Source organism: Cervus canadensis, chromosome 30 (assembly GCF_019320065.1).
Source record: "Cervus canadensis isolate Bull #8, Minnesota chromosome 30, ASM1932006v1, whole genome shotgun sequence".
NCBI lineage: Eukaryota > Metazoa > Chordata > Mammalia > Artiodactyla > Cervidae > Cervus > Cervus canadensis.
Window position 1 is genome coordinate 3,020,932 of NC_057415.1, and position 24,579 is coordinate 3,045,510.

Genomic DNA, 24,579 nt, shown 5'->3' on the forward strand with positions numbered 1-24,579 from the left:
GGCTGCTCTAGGAAGCTGACCTGCTATTTATGCCGGCCCTGGACACCGACCAGAGCTGCCAATTACACTCTGGGCCTCGTGGGGGTGGGGGCTGTGGGGAGAAGGGCCCAGAGAGAGGGAGGTTCATGTACATCCATAGAGTCCCTTCAAGGGCTGCCTTCAGTGACACTGCAAACGGGTATTTCCTTTGGCTACTTCATGTAGCTCTGCTGACATGCCTGCCTGGTGGCCTAGAATGGAGTGGGGAGTTCCTACTACCTGGGATGGTGTCAAACAGTCAAAAGGCTGTTCTATAGAATAGGAGCTTGCTGTCCATCACCTGGGTGGGGAGCTGAATCTACAGATGTGGGGGCAGGGTGGGGTTGCGGGGAACATCATCCAATCCCTTCCCATCACACACTCAGTCTCCCCTCTCCTGGTGTTTTTCAGATCCCCATGGAGAAGACCCTGATGCTGGGAAAGCTTGAGAGAAGGAGGAGAAGGGGGCAACAGAGGATGAGATGGTTGGATGGCATCACTAACTCAATGGACATGAGTCTGAGCAAACTCTAGGAGATAATGAAGGACAGGGAAGCCTGGTGTGCTGCAGTCCCTGGGGCCACAAAGAGCCGGACACGACTGAGAGACCGAGCAACAGCAGCAATCACTGAAATCTTCCCACTAGTCAAGAGTGTGCTGGGCCCAGGGGCTGGCCGGGGCCCCTTGCCTTCACAGCTAATGCAGGGCATGGCTTTAGGGAGGTAATAACCCCGGGCCCGGCTGCAGCCTGCCCCTTTCATCTGGGGATCTCAGGCACTTTGCATGCATGAGTCACCCATCTTGCTGTATTCTAGCCAAGGAGGGGGCTAATTAACTCTTGGGAGGGAAACTGAGCAAAGGGTCTTGTTGAGGGGGTGGGGGGTTGGAGGTGGGGTTGGGGGAGTTGAACCAGGGTTTAGCCTGTGAATGAGACCTTGGCACAGAGGTGCCTCCTGGGGATTTTGGGGGTGGGAAAGCCAAGAGACTTTCAGAGGATATCCAGGGGCTGTCAAGATGCCGAAAATCCTTCCTGTGCAGACCAAAGAGTTTCTTCACAGCTTTCTAAAAGCAGACATCAGATCATGCGCTTTCTCCCCTCCAATCTATCTGTCATTTCACGATTGCCCATCACTTGCAGGGTACAATCCAGAATGTGAACATGACTGCAAGGCCTGACCTGTTCTGGTCTTTGTCCATCTGTCCAGGGGGCCACGGTTTTGGCTTTTCATTGCCCCATCAGCCACGGGAGCTGGGAGGTGTCATGTCTCCTCTCTGTCCCTGTCTCCACTCAGAGTTAACCCTTATCCCACTTCTCAGCCGTGAAGTGAAACATGACTTCCTCAGGAAACAGAGGCATTCCCAAGCCTTGACCAGCCCCCCACTCCCCATCACAAATCAGGTCCCCTCTACCCGCTCATAGCGCTTGCCACATTTGCTGGAATTTGCCTGTGGTCATCTGATGAAGAAGTTTGCCCTCCGGTCCTGAACTGGAAGCTCCATGAAACAAGCCTCATGTTGGGCCTGCATTTGTCACATGTGAATCCCCAGCACCTTGGCCTGAGGTCAGGCACATACAATGTGCCGACAGTGTTTGTTAAATGAATGCTCAGAATTGGGAGGGGCCGCGGGGATAAACCAACCACCCCTTGCCCCTTCTTCCTCCTTCAATTTCACAACTGAGGAAGTGGAATTTTACGGAGGGCAAGTGGCTTGCTCAAGGTCACATGGTGCCTCAATGACCCCTCAGGGCTAGAGACTCCCACCTCTTGCCTGTCGCTCCATCCCACCCCACTCCCCACCAACCACTTGCATTTTACAGGAGTGCCCCTAGCCCCAATGCTGGACATCAATGGATTTCCACCTCTTGGTTTTGGAAGGAGGACAGGTTTGGAAACAAAACATCCAACCATTAAGCCCTAGATGATTTTTTTTTAATTTGGAAGAGAAAGGGGGTTCCATACCCGGGGAGGGGGAGTCCATACGCAGACCATGGGTGGCAAGCAGGGTGGACACACCGACAGTGTGGAGCTTGAGGTCTGGCAGGCAGTTATTTCGGTTCAGGTTTGTCCGTGGTCTCATTGCTTACTACTCCCGGGTTCTGGCGACTTAGCACATCCAGGTAATATTGGGTCATGAACTGGGTGCTGGCTTCAGGTTCGCTCAGGTGGAAGTGGCTCAGAAATTTGTCCATTTTCCAAGAGCCTGGAAGGACAAACAGACCACAGGGAGGTGACAAGACAGAACTGTGGACTTGAGAACTAGCAGGGGCCCGAGAGGGAGGCCGGCTCTGGGGAATAGAGATGGCAGGTGGTGACCCTGGCCCTTGGTCTGAGGGCAGTAGGTGTCTGGGGTGCCCGCTGGATCCTGGCTGCAGGGGAAGCTCTGGACGTTAGCAGCATCTGGAAAGGATACTTCTCAGAGGACAGTGGGGACCAAGAGTCTGGACTGAGTCAAGGACGGCCTTTAATCTCTTTCTCCAGGTCTTTATTTGGCACAACTCTGCCTTCTCATTCGTGTGCAGAAAGGAAATGCCTGGTCAGGTGGGCTGCCCACTTCTGCCTCCCACCCATCTTTTCCTGCAAGTTCCCCTGACCTTGTGACTGTGGTCTGAAGGCCGCTTTTCTTCATACCGGGTCACCCCCATTGCCAAGGCTAGGATTGGCAGAAGTGTCTATGCCTTTCTTCCAATCTCTTCTCCAGAAGCCAGCCCGGCCACCTCCTCCCCAGTCCCAAGAGACCTCATGTGACAGGGCTCCTTCCCCGGCGGTGACACAGATAAAAGGTGGGGCACGTGGCCAGGCTGCTTCTCCTTGCTCTGAGGACCTAGATCCTGAAGGGGAGTGGAGAGTGGACGAGACGTTCCAGCCTGGACCCTGGGGAAGTCCAGTGGGTGCCCAAGTCAGAAGGGGCCTTTCCCAGGGGGAGAGAACAGAGGGCCGTGGGGGGAAGGAGGTGCATCTTTTAGAGCAAGTGTGAACAGGCCTAGCAACAGGGCAAGGAGGGCAGGCCCCAGGCACAGGGGAGGGGCTTAGGGAAGTGGTCAGCGGCATATTCCCACGCTCTTGTTTCCCAAACCCTGGGCCTCAGGCACCCTTGGTGGATGATTGCCAGATGAAACACAGGTTGCCCAGTTCTATTTGAATTTCAGAGGAACAACGAATCCTCTGTTAGTGCAAGTGCATCCCACATATTGCATGGCCCAGACTTATACTAACAAATTATTCCTTGTTTATCTGAAACTCAAACTGAATGGAGCACCCTATAAGGACAGAGGAGCCTGGTGGGCTATAGTCCATATCGTTGCAGAGAGTTGGACGTGACTGAGCACACATTTACTTACCTATTTAATGTATTTATTGGGTTGCCCGAAAAGTTCAATCTGTTTTTTTCATACACTCATACAGAAAACCTGAACGAACTTTTCTGGCCTACCTAATATTTATTTATCCCCACCCCACCTTCTCCCCCGCCGACTGCCCCCAATCTAGCAGCCTTTCCCGGCTAGAGGAATTATTGCGGGTAGACCCTGCCTGGAGCAGGGCTAGACAGTGGCTGATCCAGCCTGAACCAGTGGAGACCTTTAACACACCAGGAGGATGAGGTGGGGGGCTGGCAGCCTAGCCTTCCTCCCTGAGCAGCCCCTTCACCCACCTGTGGCCCTTCGACTGCATCCACCTCCATTTTCAGCAATGAAGAAAGCAAGTCCCCTCTCTCTGCCGCCTGCCCTCCACCAGATGTTGGCATTTCAAAGATGTTCTCAAGGAGAGGACAATTTTTAATCCAAATAAAACAATGATTTGGAAATAATACCAATAACATGGGGACTTCCATGATGGTCCCGTAGCTAAGACTTGGCGCTCTCAATGCCGGGGACCTGGGTTCCATCCCTGGTCAGGAAACTAAGATCCCACATGTTGAAACTAAGACCTGGGGAAGCCAAGTAAAAAATAATAAAAAAATAACAACAAGACAACACAGTGCTTCCTGTGTGCTGGGCTCGATTCCAGGAACTCCACGCATACTCACTTAATCCTCTCAAGGGAAGAAAAGTGAAGGTGAAAGTCGCTCAGCCTATCTGACTCTCTGCAACACAGAACACTGGGATTCTCCAGGCCAGAATACTGGAGTGGGTAGCCTTTCCCTTCTCCAGGGGATCTTCCCAACCCAGGGATCGAACCCAGGTCTCCCGCATTGCAGGAGGATTCTTTGCCAGCTGAGCCACAAGGGAAGCTCAAGAAAACTGGAGTGGGTAGCCTATCACTTCTCCAGCGGTTCTGCCTGACGCAGGAATCAAACCGGGGTCTCCTACATTGCAGGTGGAGTCTTTACTGACTGAGCTACTAAGGAAACCCCACAAGGGGAGAAAACTGTTTTTATTCTCAAAGCACAGATGGAATGATGGGGTCATAGGACCAGATTGGTGAAAAGGCTTTTAGGGGAATGGATGGGGGAAAGGAGGACTTCCCTGGTGGCTTAGATGGTGAAGAATCCGTGTGCCGATGCAGGAGACCTGGATTTAATCCCTGGGTCAGGAAGATCCCTTGGAGAAGGGAATGGCAACCCACTCCAGTATTCTTGCCTGGAGAATCCCATGGACAGAGGTTTGCAAAGACTTGGACATGACTGAGTAACTAACACACACACTTCAGGAAAAGGGCCACCACAGGTTCCCTCAAGTCTTATCTGGCTCTGTGTGCATTCAAATTGGGCCTTTGAGGGCTAGAAAACAGGTGTTTCAGGACTTCTCTTGGGGGGGGCCAGTGGCCTGAGATGAAGACCCCACTGATGGGGGTTGGGGGGGGTGGTGGGGGGATGCTTTCCACTAGGATGGGAGGGAGGGAGTGAGGAGAGAGCAGGTGCTCGCCTGTCTGTGGCCTCTGCTCCCAGGGAGCTGGGCTGGCTGGAAAAGAACTGTAGTATCACGGCCCTGGGAAGGGGTGTGTGTGCATGTACGTGTGCATGCAAGCTTGCACGTGTGTGTATGTGTGTGCCAGCGCCAGGGAAAGGGTCATGGGTGAACTGGTGTGTGGCTGGCACGGAGGCAAGGGGACCTTCCCCACAGAGCACGGAGGAAGGAAACCTGTGGCAGGGAAGGAATTGAAACTCGTCACAAGATCAGGGCAAGTTGGCAGAAAGAAATCCCCTTGCACCCAGGGAGGCCTTGCTCAGCTCTCCCAGCAGTCTGCTCTCTTGATGGAGCTTGGGGCGGGGGTGCGCCTTCCAGGTCCCATTGCCGACATCCCTGGGGTTTCGGGTTTCTTGGGCAGCTTCTCAAACCAGCCGCATCCCTCGGCAGAGGCACCCAGTGCCCGGCTGCTAGCCCTGGCGGCCTCCTCCCCTGGCTTGGCCATGACTCCTTACACCTCCGTTTCCTGCCACAGAAGGCGAGAGGAACTGACCCTGTGCAAGTTCTAGAAGGAAGAGGGGTGAGTCAGGCCCTCTGGGCTGTGTGAGGAGCTGGGAGGCTGTGGCTTCTGTGGTCGCCACGCCGGAGGAAAGCCCCATCCTGCGTGGTAGTAGCTCTGGAGGGCTGCCCTGCAGGGAGGGGCGGGCAGCCGGCTTGCTCAGGCCACGCCCCTTGTGCCCGGACCCACCCTGGACCAGCTGTGCCTGGGGAGCCGACAGGACTGGCCACTGCACTTCTCAGGTCTCTGTGGCACGAGGCCTCCGGCTGCAGGGAGATGGGAGGAGGGCGGCTCCTGAACCAACGGCTGGAACACAGGGGTTCCTGGTCTCCTCAGGACGGGGCTGTGGCCGAGGACGTGCAGGGTGTTCCTTGCACAACCCTAGGGGGCAGCTGTTCTCATCCAGCAAAACCACACACACAGGCCGTTTGCTCACTCATTGGGTGGTGCGATGAGATATGTTAAATGTTGGGCTTCCCTGCTGGCTCAGTGGTAAAGAATCTGCCTGCCGATGCAGGAGACCCTGGTTTGATCCCTGGGTTGGGAAGATCCCTTGAAGAAGGGAATAGCAATCCACTCCAGTATTCTTGTCTGGAGTATTCCATGGACAGAGGAGCCTGACGGGTTCAGAAAGAGTCGGACACAACTTTATCGACTTACCAACTCAACAGTAACAGACCTTAGAGATGTAACAGACCTTAGAGATGTTCCAGACCTGGGCTGGGAGGTGGGGAGCGGGGAGAGCTAGGTCATCTCATCTAAAGCCATGGGGAGAGGGTGTTCTGAGCCTCTCTACCAAACACTGGGAGGGGGTGAGTGACCCTTGTCTTCAACAAACGGGAGACAAGCTCCAAGCTTCAGAGACTCATCCTATGAATTTGAGTCTTCGGGATGGCAAGACTGGAATGTTCAGGAATGGCCCTGAGGGAGGTTTTGACAGTCCATCTCTTCACCCCCAGCTTTCCAGATCTGTGGGGCTGGCTTACCACTGCTTGGGAGTGGTTCATCACATGGAATGGACACTCCCCCACCCCCGCCACCATCTAGCCTGTCAGGGTTTAAGAGGCAGGTGGTTCAGTAGTAAAGCATCTGCCTGCCAATGCAGGAGACCTGGGTTTGATCCCTGGGTTGGGAAGAACCCCTGGAGAAGAAAATGGCAACCCACTCCAGTTTTCTTGCCTGGGAAATCCCATGGACAGAGGAGCCCGGTGGGCTGTGATACATGGGGTCACAAAGAGCTGGACACGACTGAGTGAGCACTCATGCAAGAGACTGAGAAAGTGATGCTACACTAGTTCAGAAACACCCACCCACCAGGGTTTGGGAGAACAGGGCAGACAGCACCTGGGCTGCAATTCAGAAGCTCTGAGCTGAAGGGAATCTCAGACCCTGGGATCCAGGCCCCCCCAACACTGACAGCTGCTTCTGGGGGCTGCCAGGAGTGGTGGAGGGTTACTTGATCCAGGCCGCACTGCTGCCCTTGACAACTTTATGATATAGGATGATCAACCCTGTATTAGGGCCTTTCCTGTTGGCCCAGCAGTTAGGAATCCACCTTCCAACTCAGGGGGTCTCAGGTGCCATCCCTGGTCGGGGAACGAGGATCCCGTGTGCGGAGGGGCAACTAAGCCCATGCCACAACTTCTGAGCCCAGGTGCCACAAGCAGAGAAAGCCCACATGTGGCAGGAAGACTCAGCACAGCCAAAATTTAAAAGAAAGAAAAGAAACTGCTTTAAAAAATGAAACAAAAACTAACAAACAAAAACCCACTGGACTAGTAACAAGCTAGGCCTTCGTGGGATGGCCTCTCCACTGCATAGTGTGCAGCCCCAGGAGACGCGTGTCTATCCCCCCAGCGGGCCCGGAGTCTCTCCGCCAGACTCGCTCTTCAGACTTCCCTACGGCAGGATCGGCGCTCCTCTGTGTCCTTGCTCCCACCTGCCTCGCCATTTGGGTCTCAGTGGACCCTCAGGTGTCCCCCTCTCTCTGGGAGGGAGCGCCCCATTCAGGTTGGCTGGGGAAAGGGACAGGGCTCTAAACCTTGGCATGGGCCCCCCCCAGCCTCTGCTGGGACTCGTGGCCTCGTGGTGCCTGGCTCAGAGACGCCCCGTCACCCCAGGCTGGTGAGCTGTGTCTAACTGAGGCAGCCACCCTATTCCCCAGCCTCCGGCTGCCCTCCCTCTGCTCAGGGACACAAGTGCTTTCCTGTCAGGGGACAGTGGCCCTGAAGGAAAGACAAAAATTGAACACCAGCCTAATAAGCGTCCCACTGAGTGCCCAGCTTAGGTCTGTAATTTGTCTGGCTCTGCGTGGGGCTGGCTGCCGTGAGGGGAGCGCTGATGCCTTTCTGATGAGATTAATGATGTCCTGGCGGTGGTGGGCGGGAGGCCTGAGCCTTTTATTTTTTTGTGCCGTTAAATGACATCCAGAGACTTCCACTCGGGAGCTGAAAAGCCCTCGTTCCATCACATCCAATTACTCCTAGAGAATATTTGCTGAGTAGCTGATCCTGCTGACTTGAGAGGCTCAGGGCAGAGGGGACTGCTGTGACTTTGGCGGGAGTGAGAGGGTGGGGATGTCAGGGGACTTTTCCAAGGGGGAGAGGAGAACCCCTGAGAGTTGGCGAGCGAAAGTGCAATTCCTAATTATCCAGTAAGTGGATCACCGGGCTCCTCCCTCCATTGTGCATTTGGGGGTGGGGGGTAGGTGTGGGTAAGGGACTGAGAAGAGGGGAGACTCCAAACTGTCCACTGAGCCCCCAGTTATCAATTACAGGGGCACTATGGTGATGGATGGCTGACTGGAGTTCTGGGTGAAAGTTGGGGATTATCTGCGGTTTCCGGATGATCTGTTCAGTACAGCTTGGGACGGCTGACGCTGGGCTTGACTGGGGTGTGTTCTGGAAGAGGGTGCCTGGGGCCTGTGGCGGTGGCAGGCGGTTCCAAGCCAGGGCGCCTGTCTGAGAGTTGCCCAGCATGGCCTCACCTGGGCCGCTGCCAGGCCCCCAGTCCTACCCGCTCTGCCAGGTGGGTAGGGCCCTTTGGAGGCAGAAGAGGGCTGCCTGACACAAGCCCACACAGTGACTCAGGGGCTGGGCCCCCGGGCTCCTGGGGCCTGGCCAGGTGAACCACCATGGGAGGTCATGGGGGGCGGGGAGGGCTGTTTTGCAGTGGGTTGTGTGCGTCTGTGTCTGTCTCTGCGTTTGGGCTGCTCCCCAGGCAGCACGCCCTTCGCTGCTGCTTGGCTTGCACTGGGTCTCCTCTCGCTGCCACCGGGCCTGGTGGATCCCCTGCCAGCTTGGGCCCTCACCATGGATGCTGCCCACTGCGGACGTTGCCTTTGTGCCCTTGGCCCTGGGCTTTCAAACATTTCCCCACAGCGCCCTTACCTCACTCACCCACAGAGCTCCACGGGCCTTCAGATGCCACAGGCAAGACTTCAACGCCACGGTGTGGCAAGTCTCTGCCCGTCCCTCCTCTCTGACCCCTGTGGGTGGGTGGCTCGCCCAGAGGCGGCTCCATTCAGCCGCCTGTGCTGCTGGGGGGCAAGATTCTGGCTGTCTGGTCTGGAGCCCAGGGACCCTCCTCTGCTCCTCCCACCCTGTTCTGCAAGGGGAGGTCTCCCTGCAGGTGCCCCGGGCTCCCGTGGTCAGGCAGACCCAGCCTGGCATGGCCTGTCAGTCCCCCTGGTGCCATGGCATGGTTCTGGGCCCATGCGTGGCCTTGGAGAGGCTCGAGGAGCCAGCTGTGGCAGAGGGGATTCCCCGGCTCACCCCGAGGCGTGTGAGGCCGGCTTGTGGCACCCCTGGGCAAGGTGCCTGAGGGGTGACCCGGCATAGACCACAGCTCCTAGAGCTGAAGTCTCCACGTGGTGCCGGGTCGCAGCCTTCCTCCAGAGGAGGGTTGTGTGGGGGCATCACCAAGGACACCCAGGGCAATGGATGGCTTTGCTCCCTCTCAGACCCCACACCAGGGCCCAGAAGTCTGGTGGTCTGGGTCGGGGGAGACGGAATGTGGGTGAACTGTTGCCAAGACTCTTGGCCCAGAAAGCAGAAGAAAATGATCTTGCTGTGAACTGCAGACTCTTAGTCACGCGAGCCACTCACCATTCTGGGCCCTGATTTCCTCCTCTGCCCTGGGGTTGGTCGGGGGCATGGTGGTCACTGTGTTGCCCACCCCACATGGTTGGGTGGTGGGGGAGGGGCATGGCAGGCTGACAGAGCGGCGGGGACAGGGTGGGTGTGGACACCGAGATGGTCATTTGTGGGCACAGCGCTCACAGAAGCGGCTGTCTTAGCAGGTGTTAAAGGAAGTTGAACGTGAGGTGTGTTTGTGAGCGTGGGGGTGTGAGAATGTGCAGATCCCTGTGTGTGTGTGTGTGTGTGTGTGTGTGTGAATGGTTATCCGTGGGTGTGTCTCCTGAGCAAACACACTCATTGATTCAAAGTCCACAGAGGGCTGCACCCAGGGACAGGCAGCAAAAAGGGAACATAAGACAGACCTGAGCTCTTTCTTCAAGGAAGAGACTAGAGAGTCTTGTAGTGGGAGTTGTTACTGTCCAGTTGCTCAGTCGTGTCTGACTCTTTGTGACCCCATGGCCTGCAGCACACCAGACTTCCCTGTTCTCCGCTGTCTTCTGGAGTTTGCTCAAATTCATGCCCATTGACTTGGTGATGCCATCCAATCATCTCATCCTCAGTTGCCCCCTTCTCCTTTTGCCTTCGATCTTTCCTGGCATTGGGTTTTTTTTTTTTTTCCCCAATGAATCAACTCTTTGCATCAGGTGGCCCCAAGTATTGGAGCTTCAGCAACAGTCCTTCCAATTAATATTCAGGTTGATTTCCTTTATTATTGACTTGTTTGATCTTTGCAGTCCAAGGGGCTCTCAGGAGTGGTGGAAGTGGGAGCCGGCAAGAGGAAAATGTAAAAAATGCAGAAGAGAGAAAAGCAGGTGACTGAGGACATACAACTAGGTGTTTTGTGAGCACGTGAGCGTGCAATAGGAGCAGAAGATGGCAGGGGTGGCACTGACAGGGGTGGCCTTCTCACTGACTGAGGGAAGGCAGGCCCTTGGGGGACTTTGAGAGGCGCCGTGGACTGGTGTCCTGGTTTAAAGGTGGTCCTGCTGTGGGGGGAGATGTTCTGCCCAGATTGGCATGCAGAGGCAAATCCATTGCTAGGTGAGCTGGTGGGCAGGTGGACATGAGTGAAGAAGCGGGGGTTAATGGGTGCTCTGGCAGCCTGTGGTCCAAGACGGTGTGAAACAAGGTATCGAATGTGGGCCGTCTGCAGACAAGGCCCCTCAAAGCATTCGGTTGGTTCCTCTAGTACCTGGAAGTCCAGGGCCAAATCCAAGGCTGCCATGAGGACCATGTGCAGAGAAACCATCATGAAACCCAGATGAGCCCAGAGACCGGAATCTAGGCTTTGGGTGAGGAAGATGGGGAGGGGGGGGGATGAAGATTAGACCTGGGGGAGGGGAGTTAGACTGGGAGGCCAAGGGGCAAGTCCTGTGTCTTATAGACCCAAGATAACGCCAGTTCCAAATCTGAGAAGGTGAAGTGTGGCCTTTGGGACAAATGTCAGTGAAACTGGGTCAGCCCTCGTCAGAGGGCACCAGTTCAGGCTCTATCAACCTCAGCGTTCTCTTCCATTTAGGGTGTGGTCAAATGGCAACCCACTCCAGTAGTCTTGCCTGGAGAACCCTGGGGATGGAGGAGCCTGGCGGGCTGTGTCTATGGGGTCGTGAAAGTGTCGGACGTGACTCAGCGAATGAACAACAAGAACAAGAACAAGAACAACAACATGATCAAGCGATGTGACCGTTGCCCTCTCTGTGAGCTCCTAGTGTCTTCAGAGGTTCGCCGGGCGACTCCACACATCTGCAGCAGCAGGGGTGTACTCCTGTACCCACAGCACCCAGAATGGGGCCTCGAACACTCTGGACACTGGGCGTCGCCTGCGTGGACTCAGAAGGCACTGCTGAATCATGATGTGGACAGTGGCACGTGGAGGAGGGAGCTGTGGAAAGGCAGGACTTCACACACTAGAAGCGAGGTGGGCCTGGATCCTCTTCCAGCAGCGGCCCCGGTGGCCCTGGATCTGATAAAAGGCCTCTGTCCAGAAGCCATGGGACTGGCGGGGCGAGTCGTGCCCAGATTTGTCTGGTGAAACTGGCAGGTGGGAGAGTTCCGTGAGCCAGCAGCAAATCTGTTGAGGGTCATTCAGGGGTAGACCAGCTAGACCAATCCCTTGTCTTGATAATGGAGATACTGAGGCCCAGGGAGGTGAGGTGGCTTGTCCAAGGTTGGACAGCAGGCATTTGGATGTTGAGATTTCCCATCTGCTGACCCCTCATATGTCATCCTGGGGTCACAAGACAAAGAGGAATCCTGGAGAGGGTTGGGGCCCCTGACCCTGAACAATGCCACCTCCTCCACCAATCCTGACCCCCAAAATAGTCATATAAGTTCAAGGAGAATAATCTCATGCTTTCTTCTCATTGAATCTTGTCATTCACAGCTAAGTCCCAGCGTGAGAGGCAACCCCAAAGGACTGAGTCAAGTTAACCATCCCCTGTGGATGCCCTTCTACATGGGCTCTTGCATACTGACCCCTCCCCTCCAGCCTCTGGATGCTGTTCCTGTCTGTTCATCCAGGGGTCACTTAACCAGGGTTGACCATGGCACACATACCCTGGGACTCCTCAACTCCCTCCATGGAAAGAAAACTAGATCAAAGTAAGCCCCAGGGCCTGTGCTCATGGGCAAGGCCCCTTGTCCTGGACTCCTGAGGGCTGGTCCAGCTTGGGGTGCCCAGAGACCCCCCCGGCACTGTACAAATGTTTCAGAGACTGCCCGGCCTTGGGAAATGCACACAGGCGGCTTCTGCTTTTGCAGTCAGCCCTGGGCTTCTCCACGCCACACACCTCTAGGCCCCCAGTGGCCTCCTGTCCTTTCATTCAAGTCTGTGCTGCCCACCGCGCCGGCGCAGTCTTCTCTGAAGAGTGACTTCTGTCTGTTACTCTTCCCATGGGCAATCTCCAGCAGTTCTCTATGGCCCCCACCCAAGTCATGTCTGTGCTGGGCTTTGGAGACCACTTTCTCCTTTCATCACCATCACAGGGGGCCTCCTCACTTTTTATATTAAAAAAAAAAAAATTATTTATTTATTTTTGGCTGTGCTGGGTCTTCGTTGCAGCTCGGGCTTTTCTCTAGCTGTGGGGAGTTGTGGGGAGCTCAGGCTTCTCATTGTGGCGGCTTCTCTTGTTGCAGAGTACAAGAAGATCCAGCATCGTGTTGCTCTAGGGCACACGGGTTTCAGTAGCTGTGGCTCCCGGGTTAGCTGTTCCACGGTATGTGGGATATTCCCGGACCAGGGATCAAACCCGTGTCCACACTGGCAAGTGGATTCCCAACCACTGGACCACCAGGGAGGCCCTTCTGACTTTAAAAAATAAGCTTTGCCTCTGTGGTTTCCCCAGTCCAGAGCACCCTTTTCCCCTTCACTCAAGGATTCAAATCTCTTCCTTCTCCAGGGCTGGCCTACACTTGGCCTCCTCCAAGCGGCCTCAGGACATTGTGGATTTGAAGATCCAACCCTTTGTTTTCTAGATGAGGAAATCGAGGCCCAGAGACATTAGCTGACTTCCTGAGAAGTCAAATCACTAGGTAGAGACTAGAAATCAGTGTTTCCTCACCCTGCAGTAAAATACTTTTCACTCTTCCCAGATGAAGAAGGTGTGTCGTCCTGGAGGGAAAGGGAACCTGGAAGGGGACAGGACTGTTTCTAAGTCCACTGGAGCTCCGGTTGTCCTTCAAGCCAGAAACACACAATTAAGTGCTTAATTATACGCTGCTCTGCATTGTTATTTGAGTGTTTCCAAAGGAGATTGTAAGCCCCTTGAGGGCAGGGAACTTTCCCTGTAACCTGGATCGTGTTCCCTCCAAAGCCTTTAGCACGGGGCACGTGGAAGACATCACAAGGTGGGACTGGAACCTGGGAACTTTCATCTGCCAGAATAACTTTACCGTCTCCACTGCTGGCAGCAAACAGAACAGCATGTGGAAGCCAAAGAGACTCTGCCCGGTGGCAAGTCCGGTTCCAAAGTTTTCATGGAGATGGAAGGGGGGTGTCGGTGGGGGTGCACAAAAACCGTGGCTTTGGCAAAGATCCAAAGGGGACGAATAATGAGTTTCAGACCCGATGGGCTTGCAGTTTCATTGCCTGCTGCTGCTGTCATAGGAAAGGCACCGATGGCTCTGGAGGACAAGCTGTATAAGGGGTGGCAAAGGTCTCTGGTGCGCACCTCTCCTCCTCCTTTGCCCCTTTCGCAGCTCCTCTGGGCATCACCTAATGCTCCTCCTGCCTCCATCCCTCTCTCACCCTGGAAGAGCGCTTGGTCCACTGGAGGCCCCTTCAGGGGACTGTCTGAACATTGTCCTGTCCAGGCACCGGCCCCGAGACCCTGGTGTTTAACGTGGACCTCGAAGGCACTGTGTTACTTTATTCGACTCCCATGTCGCATAAACGCTGTAGGCTGAGGTGTTGGTTTCCAGGCCCCCTGGAAAATCGCAGTACTGGGACGGGGGGAGGGGCTTCGTGGTGAGACAGGGACCTAGGAACTGGAGAAACTCATCTTGGCCCGGGGAAGAAACATTTTTCTTTATTTTTTCTTTCCCTTCTCTCTTTGTATCCAAACTTGAAACTGTGTCTCTGGCAAAGCTGTTTGAACAGATTTACAGATTGGTGAGGCGCTGGGGGCGCCCGGGGAAGGTTCACCGGTGGAAAGGTTGTGCCAGCTCCACTTCCAGGGCGGCCTGGAGCCGCCCGTGATTGGCGGACCCTGCTCGGCACATCTGAAGGGCTCCACACGCCCCTCCTCTCCTCTGAGGCCCGAGGCAGGAGGCTTGTGACAATACCTTCTCTGGCTTCCCAGTGGGTTGGATCACTGGGTGAGAGGAAATGGCTGACGACACCCACCCACCCACTCACCCTTCTGTCAGCCTGGGGGCTGTGCCCTTTGTCCTCCCAAGTTGGCATTCTCTTCCCTTCCCGAAAACGGGGTGTGAGCCATACAGCGTGCAGGGATCACATTATTTCGCACATTCCTGAAGAGAAATCTTAGGCTCAGAAAGGGGGTGTGGCCCTCACAGGGTCAGGTGAGTCGCCTGTGATGTCACATCTCAGCAGCCCCTTCAGGGCCTCAGCCCTGGTGGTGGGAGGACCAAGGCCAGGCAGGCTGGGCTAACCCCTGGGGGTCTGCGGGCTTCAGGTCCTCTGGAGAGTGCTGGGAGGGCTGCTCGGAGAAGCCAAAGAGGGGGCATGGCCAGGGATGTCTCTGCCCCACCACTGAGACAGCAGAGCAATTAAAGACCGATGAAGACAGACCGGCAGGATGGCATTCCAGGGCCCTCTTGCCCAGATCAGACTCAATTACCGGGCATAATTATATGCAGAAGTGCTGTGGGGTAGCTGCCCGCACATGCCATTTGAAGCTACTGGGGGAGATGCATCTTTCTTTGACTCTAGTTACCCCCTTTGGGATCCTGCCTTATAGACCCACCTACCCAACTAAAGCCTCCATCAGAGATGATGGAAATGGATTCTGGGGGAGACCATGTCTGATGTCAACATCTCTTTTAGGACACTCATCCCGGTTTATTCTCAAGAGACACCACACCCCTTGACTCTGGTCTCCAAGGTTCACGGACTTCCCTGGGGGCTCAGACGGTAAAGAACCTGCCTGCAAGTCAGGAGACCTGGGCTCGATCCCTGGGCCGGGAAGAGCCCCTGGAGAAGGGAATGGCAACCCACTCCAGTATTCTTGCCTGGAGAATCTCATGGACAGAGGAGACTGGCAGGTTGTAGTTCATGGAGTTGCAAAGAGTCAGACATGACTGAGCGACTAACACTCTGAGGCTCACGGATAGAGTTAAGGCCCCAACTTGCCCACAAATACTCAAACCATTCACTTCCACCCCAGGATTCACCCCAGTTTTGGAGAATGGGAAGGTCTTACCTCGAGTTTTGTTTTCTTTGGGAGAGAGAGAGATGGTCCTTCCTTCCTGAAGATAGACAAAGAACTGGTAGCGATGTAAGCCGCTGTGTGCTGGTGGGGAGGGAGGCTGGTAGGCTATGGGAAGAAAAAGGAGAGAGGGTGGGCTCCACGTGCCCCAGTACACAGGGGCTCCTGGCTGCTCTGGGCAGGGGGCAAAGGGTCAGTCTTGGTCCTTTCCATGGTCCTCGCTGACCCTCCTGGGGTCCCAACTGTGGTGGTGGGGGTGTCCACATACTGCAGACCACCAGGCTTTATCTTGGGCAGAATCTCGTCTTCAGTCACTTCATTTAAGAAGCGCATTATTTGGGGTGGTGGGGGGAGGGGGAGGTGTGGGCAGGTTGAAGGTCTTGGGTGCTGGCTGGACTCTTGGGCCTTTCCGGACCAGTGGGTGTTGGTGTTGTCCCTTTTCCGCTTTGGTCTATCCTGATAGATTTCCTGCCTCAAGAGAAACCCCATCTTCCTCTGCGAGTGTGTTTGGCAGGGGATTTTTATTTATTTTCTCAGCATTTCCTTATGAACTCAATCCCCAAAGAAGCCAATTTCTTGGCTGGATCCGGAGGATCTGGAAGTGGTTACGGGGGTGGGTGGGACTCGGTTCAAAGGTTTGATCATGGAAGCTGTAGGATCTGGGTGCTTGGGGCACCGGGAGCTGACTCAGGCTCTTCCGGAGGAGAGTGCCCATCTCCCCTCCTTTTACTCTTTGTGAGGGAGGCACTCTTTGTTGAGGGGGAGATGTGGAGTGGGGACATCTCTCATCCTTCCCCTAAGTTTATGCAGGGCCCCAGGGGTTTTGCGGGTCGGACTTCTGCAGACTGTTCCAGCTGGGCCTCCTTCCAAGAGTGTGGTGCCTCTTTTCCCGCCCCTCTGCTCCCTTCATCTTTCTTTCCAAGGAACAGAGAATCTTCTGAGGGGTGGGTGGAGATGGAGTATTTGCAAGGATGCTGCTGGTGGGATGGAGCATTGGTACATGATGGCACCTCCCTCTCCTGATCATCAATTAGACAAGAATCACTTGCTTCTCGGAGTGGTGGGGGCATTCCTCATGGTGCACTTCCGGCCTCTGGTGCGCTCACAGCCAGGGGAATTCCTGACTATTCATTCCTCCCTGGATTTTTACATTGCAGAGCAGATGTGTGTGTGTGTGTGTGTGTGTGTGTGTGTGTGTGAACCCAGGGTCTGGCGGAAGTCATGTAAGTTGTGTGAACCAGGGTCTACACTGGGGTGGATGCAGATTTTACAGGAACTGGTGGGCATGTGTGCCCAGGCTATTTTGGAGGGTCTCTGCCAGTGTGTGCATGTGGGTAAATTGACATTTTTTTTTCTTAAACAAATATTACTGACCAGTGATTGATCTCAGTGGTTCCGTTCAGCTGGGAATTTGTCCTAGGGGGAGATGGAGATGGAAGCGCTTCTCACTAGGGTGTTCCTGAAGAAACTCTCCCTCCAAAAGTGGAGCTGAGAGGCATGAGGAGGAAGGGAATGGACACATTTGTTGAGCTGCATCTTGGGGCCAGGCCCCAGCTAGGTGCTCTCCCATGTTACTTAGTCACGAGTGTTAGTCGCTCAATTGTGTCCGACTCTGCGACCCCGTAGACTGTAGCCCGCCAGGTTCCTCTGTCCATGGGAATCTCCAGGCAGGAATACTGGAGTGGGTTGTCACATCCCCGGAATCCTCATCACGACTCGGGAAGGCGGGTATTATGGCCATTATCTCGATGAGGAAACTGGGGCTCTGAGTGATGAAGTCAGGCTGACAGTCGGTGGTGGAGCTGGGCTTTGAGTCCAGGCCTGTCTGGTGCCCGAGTCTGTGTTGCTTCACCAAACCATGAAACTCAGTTGGTTTTTTCCTTGCTCAACCCTTTGCCAGAGGCCAGCTCACCCCTGGAGCAGTTGCTTCAAGCTGAGTGGTGGGCCTGTCCTTGCTTGGGTGGATCCCAGAGGGAAAGGAGGGGGGGAGCTGGTGGTGAGGATGGGGGTGGGAAGAAGAGGGGATTGGAGAAAAGGATGGTCCATGCAGCTACACAGAAGGGCTGGGAGAGAGCAGGGAGGGGACCAAGCCCATCTGGGGGACAGTTCTGATTCCGGGTTCTGTCTCAGCAGAGCCCTGTAAGTTAATGTGGGCTCCATCTCTCACTGCTTGTGTGATATGGGGCAGGTGGGTCTATGCCAGTTTCCTCCTCTTTATAAAGGAGATGTTGATGGCAGTGACCTTAAAGGACAATTGTGAAGATTAAATCAGAACGTCCAAGTGAACTCGGGGATCAGTGCTTCCCACACCGTGAAGCTGTATTGCTACGATGCTTGTCATTGCCCTGGCTGGGGGGAGGGGCCCTGCAGGGTGTCACTCACGCGATAACTCCTGGCCCTGAATCTTCCCTATCTTCATGTCGGTGCCCTGAAAATAAGAGACAGGCATGGGCAAGGGTTACTCCCAGGGCAGCGGAAGGCCACACCATCCACTCAGTCCCAGTGGGCTCTACTGAGTTCTCGCTTTCTCTCTGAGAGAGCAGGATGGGAAAGGAGGAAGCGGTCTGGTTGTCCTGGGGGATGCTGCTGGGACAGGCTGTGGGGTTTAGAATGGTGCCTCAGGGGGTCTGGGAGAGACAGATCCAGACATTGTTGGGGATGACCTGCTGGCGAGGCACAGACCCCTTGATCTATGGAGAGCTTGAGAGGACCCTTCTGGAAGAGACATCCCCCCTCACCCTCCGTGCCCCCAGGCTGAGCCCAGGATGCACCTCTCGGTCTGTGGGTTCAGTCAGATCGAGTGCCTGGGCTGACCATGCTCACTGCTTGCCCATCCTCTCGGGCTCTCTTTGGGACCTTCGGAATACTCGGCCAACGGCTGCCTGAGCAGCCAGCAGGGCAAGGGAGGGCTGGAGGAGGCTGGACCGCCTGATTCTGAGGCTCGAGGGGACTCGGTCCACCATGCTGGGTGGCTGGGGCAGCCTCAGTGTCCCCGTCCCTCCCCCTTTCCCTCCCCCTCCTCTCCCCTCAGTGTCTGTGAGATAATGAGGTGATCCCGGGCGGGCACTAATTACTGTTTGTGCAGGGCCGGGAGGTGCTCAGATGAAAGGCGCCGGAGCTGGGCCCCTGGGTCTGTGCCCGGCTCGGGGCCCCGGGCCATGCCAGGGAGTCCTGCGGCCCCTAGGTGTGGGGTTTTATAGCCTTAATGATGGTGATTAGTGCGGCTCTTCACTGGTTCTGCCAACACCTAACTGTGCCCCGGCCGCCTCTCCACCCAGCCCTGCTCCTTACCCGTGAGAGGAGGTGGGGGGGTGGGGGCCGGGGAGCAGCAATATTCTTCTCAGGTCTCTGCGGAGCTTCTCAGAGTCTGAGTGACCTAAACCTCAGCGTGGTTTCCTTTTGACGAAACTCAAGCCCCATTCCCCCATTCCAGACCTTCCATGTCCGTCCTGTTCTCCCCTCTAGGCTGCCGTTTGCCCAAGTGTGTGCCCTCCCTCCCCGCCCACTGCTCCTCCATGTCCAGCTAGGTCACCTATGGTAGGAAGAAGGGGCAGGAGACTGCAGAAAGATGGAGCCCCACATTGAGCCCCCCTCCCACTGTTTCCTGATGTCTTTTGACGTCCTTGCCCTCCCCCTCACCCCATCTTGTTTGCTCAGTAGCGTCCAGGTAGCCTTCTAATTCAGCCCCTCAGATGGACCCAAGTTCTGCTTACCCCCTCTCCCCCAGTATCAGGCCAGGCCTTATCCAGGGCTGGCTTGAGACCCTCTTGTGGCCAGCAGCTGAGGTGCTGGGATGGCTGGATGTGTGGGGGAAGCGGAGGCCCCTCCCCTGGATACCCTTCTCTCTCCCAGGAGAGGCGGGGAGGACCTGAGGCCTTCCAGTCGCTCTCTCCAAATAGCTCCCTGGTCTCTCTAGTAGGACTGAGGGGTGGGTGCTGAGGCCAGGGAAGCCCAGCCCAGCCTAGCCTCCCCCTCGCTCCCAGCCTTCCCCTCATTCCTTCCCAAGTCAGCCCGGCCAGTGGTTTGTTTAAACAAAACAATAGCAACCTAGGCCGGCCGTTTCTTTTCAATTCCCCACAGGCTTGGGTCCCACCCAGAGTGATAAACAGGCCTCTCTCCTGGTGTAAGCACTGGGAGGGGGCGAGGGCGAGGTGGGCCCTGGGCCTGTGGGGTCAGAGCAGTGTGGAAAGTCTGATCGCAGCCTCCAGGAGGGTGGGGAGGTTCTCCGTCCCCTCCCTTTCACTCTGGGGAGTCTTTTTCTCATCGGCCGGGGCCAGCTTGGCAAGGACACATGCAAACCCTTAGTAACTCTGGCGGCCCTTCCTGCCTGCCTTCCCCTGCCCACTGCCCTTGAGATCGGCCGAGGCAGCTGCCAGGGGCCATGAGCAGACGGCACTGATGGCCTGAGAACCTAGAGGGTCTCCCTGGACCCTGTCCTGGGACAGATGCTGATCCTTGTTGGCAGGAAAAGCACCGTGGAAAGTTCAGAGAGAGGACCAGGCAGCAGGAGGGCCCCTGAGTGTGGTCAGCTCGGCTGCTATTTACTCAAGTTGGGTTGGGAATTGGCTAAGCTCCCCTTTGGCCATCCCCTTCCCTCACTGCTCTGTCCTCGGGGGCTTAAAGTTTCTACCACAGAACTAACACCTGGTGGGGGTCTTAGCAAACCAGATCCAAGGGTGAGCAAGTTGAGTCCCCAGAAGAGCTCACACAGGGCCCCCACCACACGAGTGGTGAGTGAGCGAATGCCAGAATGTTCTAGGAGGAGGGAGCCTCAGACCTGTTGACCTTGGACCCACAATACTTCTTCTAAGACACCGTGACAATCCCATTCCTTCTGTAGGAGGTGTTTTTGGGAACAGTGAAAGGCTTAGTTGCTCAGTCGTGTCTAACTCTTTGCGACCCTGTGGACTTTTGCCTGCCAGACTCCTCTGACTACGGGATTCTTCAGGTAAGGATGCTGGAGTTGGTAGCCATTTCCTTCTCCAGGGGATCTTCCTAACCTAGAGACTGAACCCAGTTCTCCCACAATGCAGGCAGATTCTTCACCATCTGAGCCACCCACCATTATGTATATTTTTTTGGCCGTACCCCTGTGGCATGCAGGATCCTTGTTCCCTGACCAGGGACTGAACTGCATTGGAAGCGTGGAGTCTTAACCACTGGACCACCAGGGAAGTCCCAGGAAGACCATTATTAATGTATACAGATGTTACCCGGCTAGTGGAGGACAGGGAGGCCTGGAGTGCTGCAGTCCGTGGGGTCGCAAAGAATCGGACTTGACTGAGTGACTGAACACCATGACCTGGAGGACTGGGGCTCCTGTGGCAATGATTATGCATCCCCTCGGCACCACCCCCGTCCCGTGTGGAGACATGAACTCTCCTAAAGCATCATCGTGGCCTGCAGTGTCAACTTAGACAGCTGGAAAGTCACCTTAGACAGCTGGAAAGCTCTGGAGATGCAGGAGACTCAGGGGAATTTTGAAGAGAAGAGGGAGATCTATTATTCAGAGGAGGCGGGGCTGAGGGAAGTACCCTGAGAGTGGCAACAAGCTCAGCACTTGAGGACCAGACCCCACACCTGTCGAGTCTGAGCAGAGCGGAGCTTTGGCAGGAGAGCCTTGGGAGGGGAGGGGCTCCCTTCCATTCCCCACTACCCCACTCTTGGCCCCGAGGTGTGCTGCTCCTCTTTAAGACTGGCGCAGACAGAACTTCCTTTCCCTAACTACAGCTAAGACAGGTGGACATTTTCAAAAGGAACTTGTCTGAATGCTGATTCTTTAAAAGGAAATCATGACAGAAATTACACACAGCATGAAAACAGTTGGATTGCTAATCCTCAATAACACTGAGAAGTCCGGGGTGGGTTTTCTGGGATTTCAGGATGGGAGCACCAGAGGCGCTTGGGAGGGTGTCCTGGGCCCTTCTAAGTCACAGGGACCTGGTGGCCTTGGGACCGCAACTCCTTTCTTTATCAGCATCCTCTGGAAATGCGGAACCCAACCCTCAGCATCCTCTTAGCGGTGGGAGGGGAGGAGGAGGTGGGAAATTGCTAAGTTGGACCCTTAAATGCTCGGGATATAAGACAGTCTCCCCTCTTTCTTAGACTCTGGTGCTTGATGTGTGCATATGTGTGTGTAAATGTGCATGTGTGTGCATGAAGGGTGTGTACAGAGCTGGCTGGCATACAAACTGACACATACTATCCTAATCAGAGAGAAGCAGCTCAACTCTGTGGACCCTATGGAGGAATTTCCTGGTTTATAGAACACGAGACTTTCCTTCCAGCTCTCTCCCACCTCAGAACCCATCGTGTGTTGTTGAGCTAGTTTGAAACTGACATGTGAGATGTTTAAGAAGAGCTGGGGCTCGACAGGGAGTTGCAGCAGCCTCGTTTCATGGACCAGGGTGATGCAGGCTGTCTCAGCCAGGTTGTTGTTCTGACCGGGGCTTGTCTCAGGGCAAGTAAAGAACACAGTGCTGGGCTTTCCTGGTGACTCAGAGGTAAAGAATCCACCTTGCGAATGCAGGAGACACGGGTTCGGTCCCTGATCCGGGAAGATCCCAGATGCCATGGAGCAACTCAGCCTGTGCACCACAACTGCTGAGCCTGTGCTCTGGAGCCGGGGAGCCACAATTACTGAGCCCATGCCCTAGAGCCCGTGCTCTGCCACAAGAGAAGCCCCTGCGGTGAGAAGCCCGAGTACCGCAACTACAGAGGAGCCCCTGCTCGCCACAACCAGAGGAAAGCCTGAGCGGCAACGGAGACCCAGCACAGCCTAAATAAATAAATAAAATTATTAAAAAAAACAAACAAACACAGTGCTGGAAGCTGACAGCTGCCCCCCATCCCATCTTACATGTGTCATGAGCTTTTAGTACTTATTCTCCAGGATACTGTCCAATCAATGGATCTGACAGCAGCTCTTTCATGGGAAGGGCAGAGATTGGTCTCCACATTTGACTGGAGAGAAACCCAGAGAAGCTTCAGCTTCTCGAGGGCAAGGGCTGTATCCTTTCCATCTTTGTAGCTCTCAAGATGCTTGGCACACAGGAGGGGTGTTAGGTGTTCTCAGCACCCTGGCCCTGGCTCACTGGCTCCACCTTCAACCTGTTTCTCCTGGTCCCAGGGCCAGCACCAGCCTGCAGAGCTTGCTTCACCCCCAGCCCCCATGCATCAGGGCAGATGTGCTGGGGTGTTAAAGTTCCCTGGCAACAGCTCTTAACCAATGACTGATGGGAATTGGTGTATAAGTGCTCCAGGAATCCACAGTGGAACTTGCGTCCCACGAACCCTCCTTCTCCTGTCTTACCCCCTGCCTCATTAGTGCTGTCTCGTGTCCCCAGCAAAATAAACTACTTGTGCTAAAACACTTGTCTCAGGCTCTGCTTCTGGGGGACCCCAAGCTAAGACAGCTTTAAGGGTCCAATAGACACTTGGAGGTAAATGAAGGCTTTGTCTTCAGAGGTGGCTGACTTTTAAAAAAGTTTTTATTTACTTATTTTTGGCAGTATCGAGTCTTAGCTGTGGTACATGGGCTTCTCTCTGGCTGTGAAATGCCATCTCAGTAGCTGTGGCGTGCAGGCTTAGTTGCTGGTGGCCTGTGGGATCTTAGTTCCCTGACCAGGAATCGAACCTTCGTCCCTTGCACTGAAAGGCAGAGTCTTAACCACTGGACTACCAGGGAAGCCCCTCGGTCCTAGCCTCTTCTGATGAGGCCACACTGCTACTGTCTGGACCTGGATCCTTCTGCCTTCCCAGGCCAGGCCCCAGAGTTCCCTGACAGAATTGGTCCCCAACATACTGTGTATGTGCTAAGTCACTTTGGTCGTGTCTGACTCTTGCATCCCCTTGGACTGTAGCCTGCCAGGCTCCTCTGTCCATGGGATTTCCCAGGTAAGAATACTGAAGTGGGTTGCCATTTCCTCCTACAGGGGATTTTCCCAATGCAAGGATGGGACCCTGAAATATTAAACCCTTGGAAAGCCACAAACAGGTAAGCCATCTAGATGAAAGTCACCTCAGTCCTTTATTTCTTGTCCCCTTGGGTACAGCCAGAGAGCTACATTCCCTGAGAATGGAGGGCCCAGAGATGCCCCTTCCCCACCTGGGGGAACCCCTTAGGTAAGGGCTCTGTGAGGCATGGTGGCCAGATTTGGGGAGTGAGGTCTGGAGGGTGGGGCAGGGGCCTGGTTCAGTGCTGCTGTCAGGAGGGAAGCTGGTCCCATTTCCTCACTTCCCTTCAATGACCTCCAGGCAACCAACTGCCCACCCACTGGGCATCCATGGAGGCCCCAGGTACTTGGGCTTGCTGAACCCTTGAGCAGAGAGTCCACGGCATGTTTCTGAGAAGATGATTTAATCTTTTCACCCACCTCTTCCCATCAGGGCGGGAGGATGCACTTCTCCCGCCTGGCCTCAAACCTCAGTCAGAGTGGGAAGTTTTACTTTGTGATCTCTGGGTCGGAGGGTGGGGTGCCCATCGAGAGAGTCCTGAACTTGAAAGGTGAGTTATAGAAGGGTGTCACGCAGAGGAGGGAGGGCAGAGGGAGAAGTGAGCAAATCCGAGCACTTGTGGGGGGTGGCGGGGGGATGGAAAAGAAGGGAAAATAGGACAGAGCTCCAGGCTCTGACACTGGTGCTGAGCGAGACGCTCCTTGCTGTCTGTGCAGCTGCCTGCAAGTTGCCAAGTGGCAAAGGATCTAAGAAAAGGCATGAGATTGGAAAGTGCTACCCAGCAATCTATGGATTCTGCAGTCCACAAGGGGTGAGTGAGTGCAAGGCACTGCCAGCTCCTGGTATCCGAGGTCCCCCAGGGCTGTGGCTGCCAGGCCTCCTAACACCCGTCTGGAGAGGACCCAGCCAGGGAGACTGCCTACTCCAAGGGGAAGCCTGCGATCCATTAATCCTGTGGCCTGCTTTTTGCCCTGGGGCTGAGAAAAGGCGGGCTGGCCATTGAGGCGGGTGGAGTGGAATCCGTGGGAAGTGGGAAGAAGGAAGCACAGACCTGAGCCCTCCAGGGATCTGAGTGCTTACAGACTCGAGGGTGTAGGATGGCCAATTTTTCTTTGCACCAATTTCCCTCAAGAAGTGTCAGCATCAAGGACCTGATAGACTTCTGGCATCTTC

The 24,579-nt window shown here is 55.2% G+C and overlaps 1 protein-coding gene across 3 annotated transcripts in view; it reads right to left on the reverse strand.

Moving 5' to 3' along the window:
* Positions 1–1,927: 1,927 nt before the first annotated feature.
* Positions 1,928–24,579, reverse strand: part of PEBP4 (phosphatidylethanolamine binding protein 4) — a 219,537-nt gene continuing 196,885 nt past the window's right edge. For all 3 annotated transcript variants that reach the window (XM_043453152.1, XM_043453153.1, XM_043453151.1), the window contains exons 5-7: positions 17,833–17,878; positions 15,445–15,558; positions 1,928–2,220 (exon numbers count right to left, since the gene is read on the reverse strand). In XM_043453152.1, the coding sequence (XP_043309087.1) occupies positions 2,066–2,220; positions 15,445–15,558; positions 17,833–17,878 (315 nt within the window). In that variant the 3' untranslated portion in view covers positions 1,928–2,065. The remainder of the gene's footprint in view (positions 2,221–15,444; positions 15,559–17,832; positions 17,879–24,579) is intronic.